A 14,891-nucleotide genomic window follows, 5' to 3' on the forward strand; every position below is an offset into this window, starting at 1 on the left:
CAATTTACCTCTAAAATCTAAGAGACGGTAATGTATCAAATAGATAAATAGTTAATTGTTAAATGTTAGTGATAATCTACTAATATTTCGTTTCCCTAAAATTTAGAAAAGCACAATTTTCAACGCTAAGTAACTCGACGGAGAGAAAAAATTGACAGCCATTTGGACCATAATACACTTCGACTATACACTGCATGGCGGTTGGCTGCAGAATGATGATGCCAACAGACGTACTAATTGTCAAGTGCGGAGAAAACTAGAAATCTCGGCAATGGTATTGATCTGTATTTTCTTCCCAAGTTTTTTTTTGTGTGTTGTGGCTAGACTAGAATAGAAAAAAGTCGTCGATGACACAGCAATTGAAGAGGCAAAGCAAATGAACATACAACGTTACAGTAATCAACCAAGAAATTAAGTCGAATGATTATTTTATTTTTATCAAAGACAAGGAGAGATGTAGTAGGCTGGTAAATGAGGGTTGTGTGTTGCTTCTAGAGGCCGAGAATACTTCTGCATCTCCACAATTACCACGAGAAGGGAGTTGATTGGTGAGGGAGGAAAAAGATCTGGAAGTCATCTTTGGTCGGTGATGCGATCCATGGATAAGGAGGAAGAAGTATAACCCTTTTTTAAAACTAGTTTTGAATCTTTTTCTCCAAGTGAAAGTATGGCTACATTCATAATGTCGAACCATTTAAAGGTTATGTTTAGTAATGACGAAAACCAAGTATGTGTACTGAAGTTATATGTAACAGGAATAAGGGTTATGTCGACACTTGTAGTGATGAACAATCTACAATTTGTTTGAAAATTTCATAAGCGTAACGTTGCCGCGATAAAAAATTGTTATTATATGCATGAAACGAGCTCACCAGTTGGCAATCCATCCTTGAGTTAATTCGAATATCTTTCATCACACGCACAACGCGTACCGAACACAATTGATCTTGATTCCGTTGATCGCCCTACAGAAGCATACAATGGAATCAAAAAACTACATACTACTGACACGATTATTTTTCCCGATTCCTACGGCACTCTTTAACTGAATAAATATACATTTGACATAAACAGTGTGATGTCTATAATCGCATCATATTGCACGAGCATATATCGCAAAAAAATTATTTAGTCCTAAATTTGCCTACTTTCGGATTAAAATTTGACCACGTGATAAACCATATGTTTTATTGGTGCATTCAATTTTAACACCTTTGTAAGGTTCCAGTTAATTGGCTTGGGGACTTTTACGACTTGTTCAGTGATACTACGCACCGTAATCTGGAGAAACATTGATCAATTTTTTGGATATTTCCTAAATATATCATTCTTTTTCTATCTTTATCAATGAGATTCTAAGCCCTGGGCTAGTTCATCTCAGGACCAATGACTTTACTTCGCTTCCGACGAAAGTCGTCACTGAATGTTTTAGTTACTATCTCGGGGATGGGATTCGATCCCAGGTCGTCGGCGTGTGTTCTAACCACTACACCAGATCCGTCCCTCAACTTTTTCTTCTTGGCATTACATCCTCACAGGGACAGAGCCTGCTTCTCAGCTTAGTGTTCTTATGAGCACTTCCACTGTTATTAACTGAGAGCTTACAATTATAAAAGGTACTTTTTGATGTTTTGGAAAAGTTTTTTTTCGTTTGAGACTGAGGCATAGTATGAGCTTATTGCCTACCAAATTTCACAAGAATCAATCGAATGAGAGCTGAGACCTGACTGTGCTCAGGATCAGTAGCATCCTCAATGTGTAATTACCGGCGCTCTTATTAATATAACAAACAATAATGGCGCCGGCTGCGTACGAATGTAGGCCAATTTGAGAATGAGAGGGAAATGTGGACGTGTTACTTGTTTTATGGTAGCCAAGGAGTCCTCCGCACTTCCACAAGAAAATATTGGGGTTTGGTTACGGAAAAAGGTGATTTGTTCCGGATTCCGTTGGTCGCCCTAAAAGAGCGAACAACAGAATCAACGAATAAAGCACTACTCCCCACAAATGCGGAATGTTAGGCTACATAAAGTACAGAGCGGAAATCTTAGAAACTTTAAACTTGCCATCAAGTTTCTAGGATCATATTAGACAGTTTTCAAGCTCAATAAGGGCTCTACTATAAACCTAATTGGAACCTAGCGAAAAAGCTCCTAATAAGTTTGATATGAGCCTCCTCAACAAGAACTGAGTGAGTATCTTGAACAAGTTGTAGAAAGTTTGAAGTGGTAAAATTTCAATGTTTTATCAATTTGTATATTTAAAAAGGGTTCAAAATCAACAGGATTTGTCATCACATATCATCAAACTTATTGTTTTTGTTTACCATGTTTATTGATAATTTTTCTTTTCATATATAACGTTATTTCTAATATAGTTTTGTCTCCACTGTTTTTTTTCTGCATTCTCCTCAAGTTTTCTGCTTACTTCCGTTACAATAATTGTATTTCGTCAATCTACTGCTATCTCCTCACCAATTTTTCTTTTTGCTCAGTGTAATTGTGTGTGTGTGTCTGTGTCTGTAAATGCTTTCCCTTCTGCTCTGTGCAAATCTTGCTAATGATTTCTGCTTTCGCCATTCAACTGTTTGTTTTGCTTTTTGCTGTTTGCTGATTACCAAAACCCAATATGTGCTCATTTCGTTTGCCATTGTTTTTGTTTTCTGTTATCGGAAATATCTTTTCAGTGGCGGTGTATTTTTTTTGTTTATGCTTGTTTGCAATCTCTGTTTGCGCTGCTCTATTTGTTGTTTGGTTAAATAATAGTAATTTGTAAATTTTTCACTCATTTTTATCAACGAATATTTGTTTATTTTTTTCTGGTTATGTTTTTAAACATATGTTTTTGCGTTGTTCTTTTTTCCCGACCATGTCTTCTCTTAAGTGGTTTTTGTTTTTTTTTGCTTAAATATTTTCGATTTATGTGTGCTTGTTTTTTTTTTGTTTTATTCTACTCAATAATATCCTCGTCTGGCTACTTGGGGGCGTTGTTTTGTCTCATCATTTTTTGTTCGCTTTATCAAATTTTATCAAAATGGGTAAAAAAACGGTTCATATATACTTTTTTTTTTGGAAAAAATATCAGTAACCCTATCAAAATGTTTAAGATTCTGTCTTTTCCTATGGGTTCTCTCCTCTGATTTGGTTTGTTTCTTTTTTAAAGTTTTTCTTTGATCCATCGCTTTTTGTGTGCCGCCGTTTTGTTTCTCTGAGGAAAGAAAGAAAACTCGCACTGCTTGTTTTGCCGAATGGAAACCTTTGTGTATTTTGCGCCTTTTCGCGCAATGCATTTTATTTTTTTTCTCGTTTTAATATATGTTTGTATGTGGTTTTCTTTCTTTACTCTTAGTGAGCCCGGAAGTTTGGAGGGGCACATGCTGTCCGGTCACACCGACGAATTTTGCATTTTATTTTCTCATTCTTGGAAGAAAAGATGAAACAAAACACCCTTTATAAACCACAGCCTACTAAATATCGTTTTTTTGTGTTTTTTACCCAAGTCTTTCACAAGATTTTCTTCGGTTTACTTGGGACTCTTTATTTTTCTTTTTGGTTGCTGCGTTATTTTTCTCTATGATAGTTTTTTTTCCTTAAATTGATCTTTTTTTCCTCTTGGTTTATAACAATTTCATTTATGCTTATTCATTGTGTTTTGTTTTTGGTGCTTCTACATCTATAGTGTGCAAATGTTGTAATATCTTGTCTTCCCACTTAATTCAATATTCTTGTTTTTTTGTTTAATTCACTTGTTTCTATTACTTGCTAGGTTTGTTTTCTCCTTTTAATATTTGCTTTCGGCTCTCTTTCGTTTCAAGCTGGTCAAAATGAATGCTTTGTGCTTGAGTTTCAAAGCTTTCCTGTTGATTTCCTACAGCATTTCACAAGCATTCTCTTCTAACCGTGTTCGTAACACAAAGAAAGCCTTCCGCTCAATGTCTGTGTGTTTTTGTGACTTATGCATGTCGTGTTTTGCTGCTGCAATAATTGTATGCTATTGACTATGGTCTCATTTAACTGTACTTGGTTGTTTACTTACTTGTTTTGTTATAAATATAGTATGTTTTTTCGATTTTGCTTTCGTCAAAATAATTAATTTTTGCTTGTATATAATTCCTTTACTTATTCACAATTTTGGGTTTTGTTCATTTATTTAAATTTACTTCGTTATTTTCCATAATTCCACTCCACAGTTTGTTATGCCATTCCCATGCTCGTAATATATATTTTATGTGTGTTGTGTATATATATTGGTTTTTTGTCTTTTTCTTGTTTTTTTTTCTTGGTAAAAAATGCCTTACATTCAATTCATATATTATATTTCATTATATTGTTTATTTACCTTTTTTGTTTAATGTATATATAATAAATTTATATTTTCATATCAGTTATGTTGTTATTTTCAAGTATAACACTATAAATATATTCATTTTACTAATCTATGTGTTTTCATTTTTCCTTACTTTTCACTTTAATATAATTTCATTAAAAATATTTATCCACATTTTGTTCCATTAATGATAATTGCCTCAAAGGGGGTTTTAGAACGGAGAACGAAACAAAGTAAAACAAGTCAAACAGAAATGAAAGTCAACGAAAAAAAAAAGAATCTCAACAGGAGAATGAAGAGGGTATTGTGGAAAGTTGGCGGCTCGAACATTCCACGCAACGGGACGTGACAGGCTGATACAACAGTCGATAGATTTTGAATCCAATCCGTGAAGAAACCGAACATTCGGAAACGAAGTAAATCAAAGTTAGAAAACAAGAACGTAGTTCTAAACAACAGCCAACAGTAGTTTCTTGTTTTCATTTTTTTTTCAATTCTTACTTTTTTTTGCACTAATTTCAGCTAAAATCACAGGATAGTAAGTGTGAGTGTGTATGTGTGTTTCTTTCTTCTTTTACTTTATGTGAGTTTTAGTTTTCATTCGCAATGTTCGTTCTTTGCATTAGTAGTATTTTTTTCCTAGAGGGTAAAACCAAAACTTAACACGATTGAGACTGGAACACAGGGGAACGATAATAATATAACAGGATATTCACACAAGGGATTGAACTGTGTTGCTTTCTAATGCTTTTCAGTTTCGAGTAATATTTTTTTTAATTACCAGGGTTAGATCCTGCAACCTTAGGTTTCTTCTTGCTTCTTGTTTTGCTCGCTTCTCGTTTGACTGTCTTTCCGTTTATTGCTGAAAATCAACGCTGAGTTCTGTTGATTGATTATTTCATGTTTCGTTTGTCGTTTTGCGTTTTTAAATATTTTGAGTTTATTGCAATAGTACAACAATTCTCGATTGCCATTAATTAAGTTTATGTTTTACTTTTATTTCTTATCATGTGTTTGCTTTCTTTTTAGCTAGTATTCACGCCATTTGCAAAGTGTGTGTATGTCTGTATGCATTTGCTTATGCTCTGAACGCCTTCCAAATGTCTGACAATTAGTTTTCTTATTTATTTCCGGCTTGGTTTTGGCTGTTTTGATTTTTGTGTGCTTTTGAAAGTAAACTTATGAAGAGCAACGTTCTTTTTTATAATTAAGTATTTGCCGTTTCGAGTAAACAGTTTTGATTCTGATTCTTCAATCTAAAGTTTCGGTTTCCGTCTGATTTCGCTAGATAGGCTTTCGCCCTTGTCACAACCAAAACTTTGTTTAAAATTGAATTGCATAATCGGGCATTTGTTTGATTTAGGTGTAATGCTACTGTTTTGTTTCGTTCATTTAATTACTGGTCTTTTAAATAACAGCTCAAGTTTTGATTTCATATTTACATGTTTGATTTTTGTCGTAATTGTGCAGCATTGAGTCGATTTAAAAGTACTTAGCATGATGGTGGAAGTGGGAATTCTCTGGAGTTGGATCAGACTTGACAATGAGTATCATTGAAAGATTTTACAGCAATTCTTAGGACTTCTGGATCGAAGCCCGGAGGGTTTCTAGTTCGATGCTAGGAGCACCGAAGGGGCTCTTAGCCCGAAGGACTTCTGGCTCAAAGCACGGAGGACTTCTGGCTCGAAGCCCGGAGGACTTCTGGCTCGAAGCCCGGAGGACTTCTGGCTCGAAGCCCGGAGGACTTCTAGCTCGAAGCCCAGAGGACTTCTGGCTCGAAGCCCAGAGGACTTCTGGCTCCAAGCCCAGAGGACTTCGGGCTCGAAGCCCGGAGGACTTCTGGCTTGAAGCCCGGAGGACTTCTGGTTCGAAGCCCGGAGGACTTCTGGTTCGAAGCCCGGAGGACTTCTGGTTCGAAGCCCGGAGGACTTCTGGTTCGAAGCCCGGAGGACTTCTGGTTCGAAGCCCGGAGGACTTCTGGCTCGAAGCCCGGAGGACTTCTGGCTCGAATCCTGGAGGACTTCTGGCTCGAAGCCCGGAGGACTTTTGGCTCGAAGCTCGGAGGACTTCTGGCTCGAAGCCCGGAGGACTTCTGGCTCGATGTCCGGAGGATCTCTAGCTCGAAGCTCGTAGGACTTCTTGGCTCGACGCCCGGAGGACTTTTTTAGAACTGCAAGATTATTAACCTTATTTGCAAACAACCAAGAGATTGGTTGTTGCGATTGTTGATCCGAAAATCTCCCTTCACCAAGATTGCAATGAAATAACAATAAATCTGTTGAGCCTAGAAAACAAATTTGAAAATTCTGAAAAGACACATCTCTTTCACTGACAACTTGCTTCAACTCCAGAGCTTTCTTTTAATACAAACATGTAAAATGATTCTCATTTCAGAATACAGAGGCTCTCGTTATTAATTTACAACTATTTTTGGACAATATTTAAAAATATTAAGTCGTGAAAATGGTTCAGAAACAAGACTCAGAAAGACAAAACGTCGGAAGGATAAAAACTTGAAAGGACAACATTTTGAAAGCGATAGGCTTCTTGCGAAATTCTCTCTTCTATTCCATTCTAGTTAATGCACACTCCAATAGGTCCGAATGTCTTTTCTCTTAGAATGAGACACAGGTATTTCATCCTTGTATCTTGGCTCTAAAGCCTAGGCTTAAGCACAGCTTCATGAAATATTATCTGTTCGTAAAAAAATAGTTTCGAACTTTTACAACTTCGGCCTTTTGTTCTTCCATCGTTTTGTCTTTCGACCTTTCGTCATAGATTCATTTAGAATACAAATATGGCCGTCTCAATAGGAACAAAAGAAGAAGAGTCTCTTTTCATGAAAAAAAAAAAATCATTTCACATGTTCGTATTCCACCATTGCTCACCTTCTCAACGCATACCACCTGTTAATGTTTTTTTTCTCGTGAATGTCTGCCTGGGTAAGTGTGCGTTCATAGAAATGCCACCGTTGTTGTTGCTGCTGCTAAGGGAAAAAACTGGAACTGAGCTTGGAACGGGTGGAAACTGGTTTTGCCTTTCCTAGCGGCCAACTAATCGCTATAGTGTAATGCCGGTCACTGCCCTAACCCATTGGATTTTTTTCTAGTGTCCATACTCTTTTCCGTTCTGACTATATGTATATATAAAGATATGGTTGCCTCCTGTCAAAAAATCTGGGAGTGATTCTCAATAGTTTTCTGTCTTACTTACTTTCCTAGCGTCCCTTTCTCGATCTAGCAATCGCTCTTCTTTCGTTTTTAACTATCCTTCTTTTTCTTTCGTTCCACTAGAAGACTTGATTGCATTATTCTCTGCCTCAAAAAAACTTCCTCGGTTGCTGGGATTGATTTTACTAGTTTGCGGTTCTCCACTTCCATCTATACAAACCTACAGAAAATCAATGGCTACTTTGACGTGTTCCGTCCAACCAGATAGGAAGAAAGACGGTGCCTACTTTGCGCGATTTTGAACATACAAAACGATTGTGTCAACTGAGGAACGGTTCCCCTGTCGACAAAAATCGACAGAACTGAAAAAAACGGGGGGAGATTGAGCTCTGCGGAGAGCAACAGCACACTTCACTACTACCATCAAAGATCGAACCGTTTTGGCGTGATTTCATGTTTCTTAGACAGGTTCACCGGGTAGGATGTAACAAAGCAGTTACTCACTAACAACACAACTAGTTTTCATTAGACACTACTGTTGAACGAGGGGGCATAGGGGTAGGGGGGTAGAGTTTTAAGGGGTTCTGGAAGAAGGTCGAATACAACACAGTGTCGTGTCGCGTCATACGAACGGGTTTTGGTCGGCTCTAACATCGTCTCACAAATCAAAGTCCTCGCACGGGGTTTCCACACGACGACGAAGCATTCAATGAACGGGTTTCAAAAAAGAATTACACTAAAATTATGTGCGCCTACTACGATCTACAAGATTATGTTTAGTATTGACTACTACTGTTCAACGTATTTCCATGGTTTCTTCCCTTGTTTATAAATGTAGTATTTCAAGTTAGTGTGTGAGTGTGCTTCGAACATAGTTTGTCCATAGCTTCCAATAAAGTTAATTGTATGTTTTTTCTTCATTTCATCTTTTCTAGGTAATTGCTTCGTGGCGTATGCATGGGTGTGTTTGTGTTAAATGTTGTTTGTTTGATTTTGTTTTATTGGTTAAGGTTTACTTGCTTGCTTGTTCGTTTAAGATGGTTTGTTAATACTTTCTCTACTCACTAACATTGTGGTTTGGTTGTTTTTTTAGCGGGCGATCCACTCGGAGACCCAATTCCTTAAATAAAGTAGTGTTAGTGGCATTCTTCATACCATCAGCTATTGTTGTATGTGTAAGTTGGTTTGCTGGTTTGTGGTTTACTGCGATTAAAGATAAAGGGCCCAACTGATTTGCCTTTTCAATTCTGTAAATTTGTGTTATTTGCATTTATCCTCCCTTCACGTGTACTTCTTTAAAATAATCCCTATCTATGTTGTTTGTTCTTGTATATGTATAAGAGTGTATTATATCCATGTACGTTTTATGTGCAAGTGTGAAGAGAGAGCGCGAAATTCTTGCCCAATTCTCATACGTTGTGATGTGTTTCTCCTTCTATTCGCTAAAACCGGATGTACCGCAATCTGTTTCTAAGTTTGGTTGTCTTCATTGGCAAAAAAGTAAATAGAAAAAATAGAATTCGAAAAGAAAAACGATTGATTGTACTAAAATACGGTATTTTTGCACTATGGTTTTGTCGTTTGATTCAACAATCATACTGGTTTGAAACAATCATATCGAAAAATAACTCTTTCGTTCCGTTAGTTTTGATTTCGTTATAAAAACCTCCGAAAATAGAGCGACTCGAAAAACACGCAAGTCGTAAAATAAACGGTCTAATACTTTGTGTGATCGTGAGATGGACTTACTAGACGACTGTTTTGCGGATACAAACAAATGATTCGAAAAGTGCGCTTCCGACTTTGATTCGGTTTGGGTTGTTTCTCTTTCACTTCGCTGGACGATTCAGAGCTGCATGTGTTTCTAATATGTGTGAATATTTTCCAATTGCTGCATGTCTTACCTGTCTACAATTCGCTTTCTCTCACATGATTTAAGCAGGTTTCTCACCTCTTTCTCTTCATTTAATTCCAATATTATATTTACAAACGTCGTTAACGCTGCTTCTTTCATTGTTACTATCTAAGGGTATGTCTTACCAATTATGTCAATTTTCTTATATGCCATGTGTGTGTTTGTGTTTTATTTTTTTTTGTTATTTTTTTTCTTGGTACAATCACCAACCTTTTTTTCTCAGTGTATGTGTAATACTTTAAGTTTTGTTTTCACAAATCGCTTCAATAACGTCGCTTGTTTCAACGCGCCTACTTTTGCCATTTTCGCTCGGACTATCGACCGGAAAATGCGAGATAAAACTAGTGGTGCCCTCTGTGGACTCAGCACTGAGAGGCTTTGTTTCATTGTTTGATTTTTGTTTTTTTTGGTTTGCGATCCTCCCACCGTTGGTGATGGCCGTGCCAAATTGCGCGACGTGGTCATGAAGGAACACGGAATTTGGGTTTGCTTGACTGACTGATTGATCTGCGGAATCAGAAGGGAGGGGAGGGAGCTCTACTTGTGCTGTGGCACCGCACAGCCGCACAGTGACGATGGCCATCAAGGGAGCTACACTAGAAGGCTGGGCGCTAGCCATTCATCGTCAGCTAACTGAAAGTATAAGAATCGTTTCGGAAGAAAAGTTGGAAGAGAAGAGAGTAAGATATGAAACAAAAATGGATTAGTATGGAACATCATTACGACAAGTTGTTAGGTTTCGATTTGTTTCAGTGTAGTTGGTAAAATAAGAAAACATAAGATTTTTCATGCGTGCTGCATAGTATTTAAAAAATGAGACATGCTTCGTACATGTACTTTGCTTCATGTTTTCTGCTATAGTAGTATTACGGTCGCCATATTCGACACAACTTCAAATCGTTCAAGTAATATTGATCATTTTCAATTTGCAGCTTAAAGCCTGGAAGACTATTGGGTGGAAGCCCGGAAGACTTCTGGCTTGAAGTTCGGAGAACTTCTGGCTCGAAGTCCAGAGGATTTTTGGGTTGAAGCCTGAAGGACTTCTGGGTTGAAGCCCGATGGACTTTTGGCTCGAAGCCCGGAAGACTTCTGGCTTGAAGCCCGGAGGACTTCTGGCTCGAAGCCCGAAGGACTTCTGGGTCGAAGCCCGGAGGACTTCTGGTTCGAAGCCCGGAGGACTTCTGGCTCGAAGCCCGGAGGACTTTTGTGTCGAAGCACAGAGGAATTCTAGGCTCGAAGCCCGGAGGACTTCTGGACTCGATGCCCGGAGGATTCTTACTCGAAACCCGGAATACTTCTGACTGGAAGCCTGGCGCATTTCAGGTTCAAAGCCAGGAGGACTTCTGGTTCCAAGCCCGAAGGAGTTTTGAGCCCGAAGCCCGGAGGACTTCTGAGCCCAAAGTCTGGACAACTTGTAGGTTCGAAGCCTGGAGGAATTCTGGGCTCGAAATTCGGAGAACTGGGCTCGAAGCCCGGAGAATTTCTGGTTCGAAGCCCGGAGGTCTTCTGGCTCGAAGCCCAGAGGACTTCTGGCTCCAAGCCCGCAGGACTTCTGGCTAGAAGCCTAGAGGACTTTTGGGCTCGAAGCCTAGAGGACTTCTGTCTCGAAGCCCACTTGATTTCTGTCTCGAAGCCCGGAGGTCTTCTGACATGAAGCCCGGAGGACTTCTGGTTCGAAGCCCGGAGGACTTCTGGTTCGAAGCCCGGAGAACTTCTGGTTCGAAGCCCGGAGGACTTCCGGCTCGAACTCCGGAGGAATTCTGGCTTGAAGCCTGGAGGACTACTGGTTCGAAGTCCGGAGGACTTATGTGAGCCAGAATTCTGGCTCGAAGCCCGGAGGTCTTCTGGCTCGACGCCCGGAGGATTTCTGGCTCGAAGCCCGGAGAACTTCTGGCTCGAAGCCCGGAGGACTTCTGGCTCGAAGCCCGGAGGACTTCTGGCTCGAAGCCTGGACTTTTGGGTTGAAGCCTGGAGAACTTCTGGGTCGAAGTCCTGAGAAATTCTGGGTGGAAGCCCGGAGGACTCTTGTGTCGAAGCACGGAGGAATTCTAGGCTCGAAGCCCGGAGGACTTCTGGCTCGATGCCCGGAGGATTCTTACTCGAGCCCCGGAATACTTCTGACTGGAAGCCCGGAGCACTTCTGGTTCGAAGCCCGGAGGACTTCTGGCTCGAAGCCCGGAGGACTTCTGGCTCGAAGCCTGGACTTTTGGGTTGAAGCCTGGAGAACTTCTGGGTCGAAGTCCGGAGAAATTCTGGGCGGAAGCCCGGAGGACTTTTGTGTCGAAGCACGGAGGAATTCTAGGCTCGAAGCCCGGAGGACTTCTGGCTCGATGCCCGGAGGATTCTTACTCGAGCCCCGGAATACTTCTGACTGGAAGCCTGGAGCACTTCTGGTTCGAAGCCCGGAGGACTCCTGGTTCAAAGCCAGGAGGACTTCTGGTTCCAAGCCCGAAGGAGTTTTGAGCCCGAAGCCCGGAGGACTTCTGAGCCCGAAGTGCGGACAACTTGTAGGTTCGAAGCCCGGAGGAATTCTGGGCTCGAAACCCGGAGAACTTTTGGGCTCGAAGCCCGGAGAATTTCTGGCTCGAAGCCCGGAGGTCTTCTGGCTCGAAGCCCAGAGGACTTCTGGCTCCAAGCCCACAGGACTTCTGGCTAGAAGCCTAGAGGACTTTTGGGCTCGAAGCCCAGAGGACTTCTGTCTCGAAGCCCACTTGATTTCTGTCTCGAGGCCCGGAGGTCTACTGACATGAAGCCCGGAGTTCTTCTGACATGAAGCCCGGAGGTCTTCTGACATGAATCCCGGAGGACTTCTGGTTCGAATCTCGGAGGACTTCTGGTTCGAAGTCCGGAGAACTTCTGGTTCGAAGCCCGGAGGACTTCTGGCTCGAACTCCGGAGGAATTCTGGCACGAAGCCTGGAGGTCTTCTCGTTCGAAGCCCGGAGGACTTATGTGAGCCATAATTCTGGCTCGAAGCCCGGAGGTCTTCTGGCTCGTCGCCCGGAGGATTTCTGGCTCGAAGCCCGGAGGACTTCTGGCTCGAAGCCCGGAGGACTTCTGGCTCGAAGCCCGGAGGACTTCTGGCTCGAAGCCCGGAGGACTTCTGGCTCGAAGCCCGGAGGACATCTGGCTCGAAGCCCGGAGGACTTCTGGCTCGAAGCCCGGAGGACTTCTGGCTCGAAGCCCGGAGGACTTCTGGCTCGAAGCCCGGAGGACTTCTGGCTCGAAGCCCGGAGGACTTCTGGCTCGAAGCCCAGAGGACTTCTGGCTCGAAGCCCAGAGACTTCTGGCTCCAAGCCCGCAGGACTTCTGGCTAGAAGCCTAGAGGACTTTTGGGCTCGAAGCCCAGAGGACTTCTGTCTCGAAGCCCAGAGGACTTCTGTCTCGAAGCCCAATTGATTTCTGTCTCGAGGCCCGGAGGTCTACTGACATGAAGCCCGGAGTTCTTCTGACATGAAGCCCGGAGGTCTTCTGACATGAAGCCCGGAGGACTTCTGGTTCGAATCCCGGAGGTCTACTGACATGAAGCCCGGAGTTCTTCTGACATGGAGCCCGGAGGTCTTCTGACATGAAGCCCGGAGGACTTCTGGTTCGAATCCCGGAGGACTTCTGGTTCGAAGCCCGGAGAACTTCTGGTTCGAAGCCCGGAGGACTTCTGGCTCGAAGCCCGGAGGACTTCTGGCTCGAAGCCCGGAGGACTTATGTGAGCCAGAATTCTGGCTCGAAGCCCGGAGGTCTTCTGGCTCGTCGCCCGGAGGATTTCTGGCCCGAAGCCCGGAGGACTTCTGGCTCGAAGCCCGGAGGACTTCTGGCTCGAAGCCCGGAGGACTGCCAGATTGAAGCCCGAAGGACTTCCGAATTGATGCCCGGAGGACTTCTGGCTCGAAGCCCGGAGAACTTCTGGCTCGAAGCCCGGAGGACTTCTGGCTCAAAGCCCGGAGGACTTCTGGCTCGAAGCCCGGAGGACTTATGTGAGCCAGAATTCTGGCTCGAAGCCCGGAGGTCTTCTGGCTCGTCGCCCGGAGGATTTCTGGCCCGAAGCCCGGAGGACTTCTGGCTCGAAGCCCGGAGGACTTCTGGCTCGAAGCCCGAAGGACTTCTGGCTCGAAGCCCGGAGGACTGCCAGATTGAAGCCCGAAGGACTTCCGAATTGAAGCCCGGAGGACTTCTGGCTCGAAGCCCGGAGGACTTCTGGCTCGAAGCCCGGAGGACTTCTGGCTCGAAGCCCGGAGGACTTCTGGCTCGAAGCCCGGAGGACTGCCAGATTGAAGCCCGAAGGACTTCCGAATTGAAGCCCGGAGGACTTCCGAATTGAAGCCCGGAGGACTTCTGGCTCGAAGCCCGGAGGACTTCTGGCTCGAAGCCCGGAGGACTTCTGGCTCGAAGCCCGGAGGACATCTGGCTCGAAGCCCGGAGGACTTCTGGCTCGAAGCCCGGAGGACTTCTGGCTCGAAGCCCGGAGGACTTATGTGAGCCAGAATTCTGGCTCGAAGCCCGGAGGACTTCTGGCTCGAAGCCCGGAGGACTGCCAGATTGAAGCCCGAAGGACTTCCGAATTGAAGCCCGGAGGACTTCTGGCTCGAAGCCCGGAGGACTTCTGGTTCGAAGCCCGGAGGACTTCTGGCTCGAAGCCCGGAGGACTTCTGGCTCGAAGCCCGGAGGACTTCTGGCTCGAAGCCCGGAGGACTTCTGGCTCGAAGCCCGGAGGACTTCTGGCTCGAAGCCCGGAGGACTTCTGGCTCGAAGCCCGGAGGACTTCTGGCTCGAAGCCCGGAGGACTTCTGGCTCGAAGCCCGGAGGACTTCTGGCTCGAAGCCCGGAGGACTTCTGGCTCGAAGCCCGGAGGACTTCTGGCTCGAAGCCCGGAGGACTTCTGGCTCGAAGCCCGGAGGACTTCTGGCTCGAAGCCCGGAGGACTTCTGGCTCGAAGCCCGGAGGATTTCTGGCCCGAAGCCCGGAGGACTTCTGGCTCGAAGCCCGGAGGACTTCTGGCTCGAAGCCCGGAGGACTTCTGGCTCGAAGCCCGGAGGACTTCTGGCTCGAAGCCCGGAGGACTTCTGGCTCGAAGCCCGGAGGACTTCTGGCTCGAAGCCCGGAGGACTTCTGGCTCGAAGCCCGGAGGACTTCTGGCTCGAAGCCCGGAGGACTTCTGGCTCGAAGCCCGGAGGACTTCTGGCTCGAAGCCCGGAGGACTTCTGGCTCGAAGCCCGGAGGACTTCTGGCTCGAAGCCCGGAGGACTTCTGGCTCGAAGCCCGGAGGATTTCTGGCCCGAAGCCCGGAGGACTTCTGGCTCGAAGCCCGGAGGACTTCTGGCTCGAAGCCCGGAGGACTTCTGGCTCGAAGCCCGGAGGACTTCTGGCTCGAAGCCCGGAGGACATCTGGCTCGAAGCCCGGAGGACTTCTGGCTCGAAGCCCGGAGGACTTCTGGCTCGAAGCCCGGAGGACTTATGTGAGCCAGAATTCTGGCTCGAAGCCCGGAGG

General features: G+C 44.1%; 2 protein-coding genes across 4 annotated transcripts in view; one reads left to right on the forward strand and one right to left on the reverse strand.

The window, feature by feature from the left end:
- Nucleotides 1–2,652: 2,652 nt before the first annotated feature.
- Nucleotides 2,653–14,891, reverse strand: part of LOC5571436 (nucleolysin TIA-1) — an 824,623-nt gene continuing 812,384 nt past the window's right edge. For all 3 annotated transcript variants that reach the window (XM_001659636.2, XM_021838196.1, XM_021838197.1), the window contains one exon: nucleotides 2,653–10,044. In XM_001659636.2, the coding sequence (XP_001659686.2) occupies nucleotides 10,003–10,044 (42 nt within the window). In that variant the 3' untranslated portion in view covers nucleotides 2,653–10,002. The remainder of the gene's footprint in view (nucleotides 10,045–14,891) is intronic.
- On the forward strand, nucleotides 12,841–14,023 carry LOC110674183. The gene is made up of 2 exons (XM_021838199.1): nucleotides 12,841–13,664; nucleotides 13,734–14,023. Exons 1-2 carry the CDS (start codon nucleotides 12,978–12,980, stop codon nucleotides 13,944–13,946), a joined length of 900 nt encoding a protein of 299 aa, XP_021693891.1. The 5' UTR covers nucleotides 12,841–12,977; the 3' UTR covers nucleotides 13,947–14,023.

Source organism: Aedes aegypti, chromosome 1, assembly GCF_002204515.2.
Source record: "Aedes aegypti strain LVP_AGWG chromosome 1, AaegL5.0 Primary Assembly, whole genome shotgun sequence".
Taxonomy (NCBI): domain Eukaryota; kingdom Metazoa; phylum Arthropoda; class Insecta; order Diptera; family Culicidae; genus Aedes; species Aedes aegypti.

Bases quoted from the DNA above. Each gene is read 5' to 3' on its own strand.
- LOC110674183 (XM_021838199.1), top strand. From the start codon at position 12,978: ATGAAGCCCGGAGGACTTCTGGTTCGAATCCCGGAGGACTTCTGGTTC. The intron at 13,665-13,733 runs GACTGCCAGATT...TGAAGCCCGGAG, and splicing joins TTCTGGCTCGAAGCCCGGAG to GACTTCTGGCTCGAAGCCCG.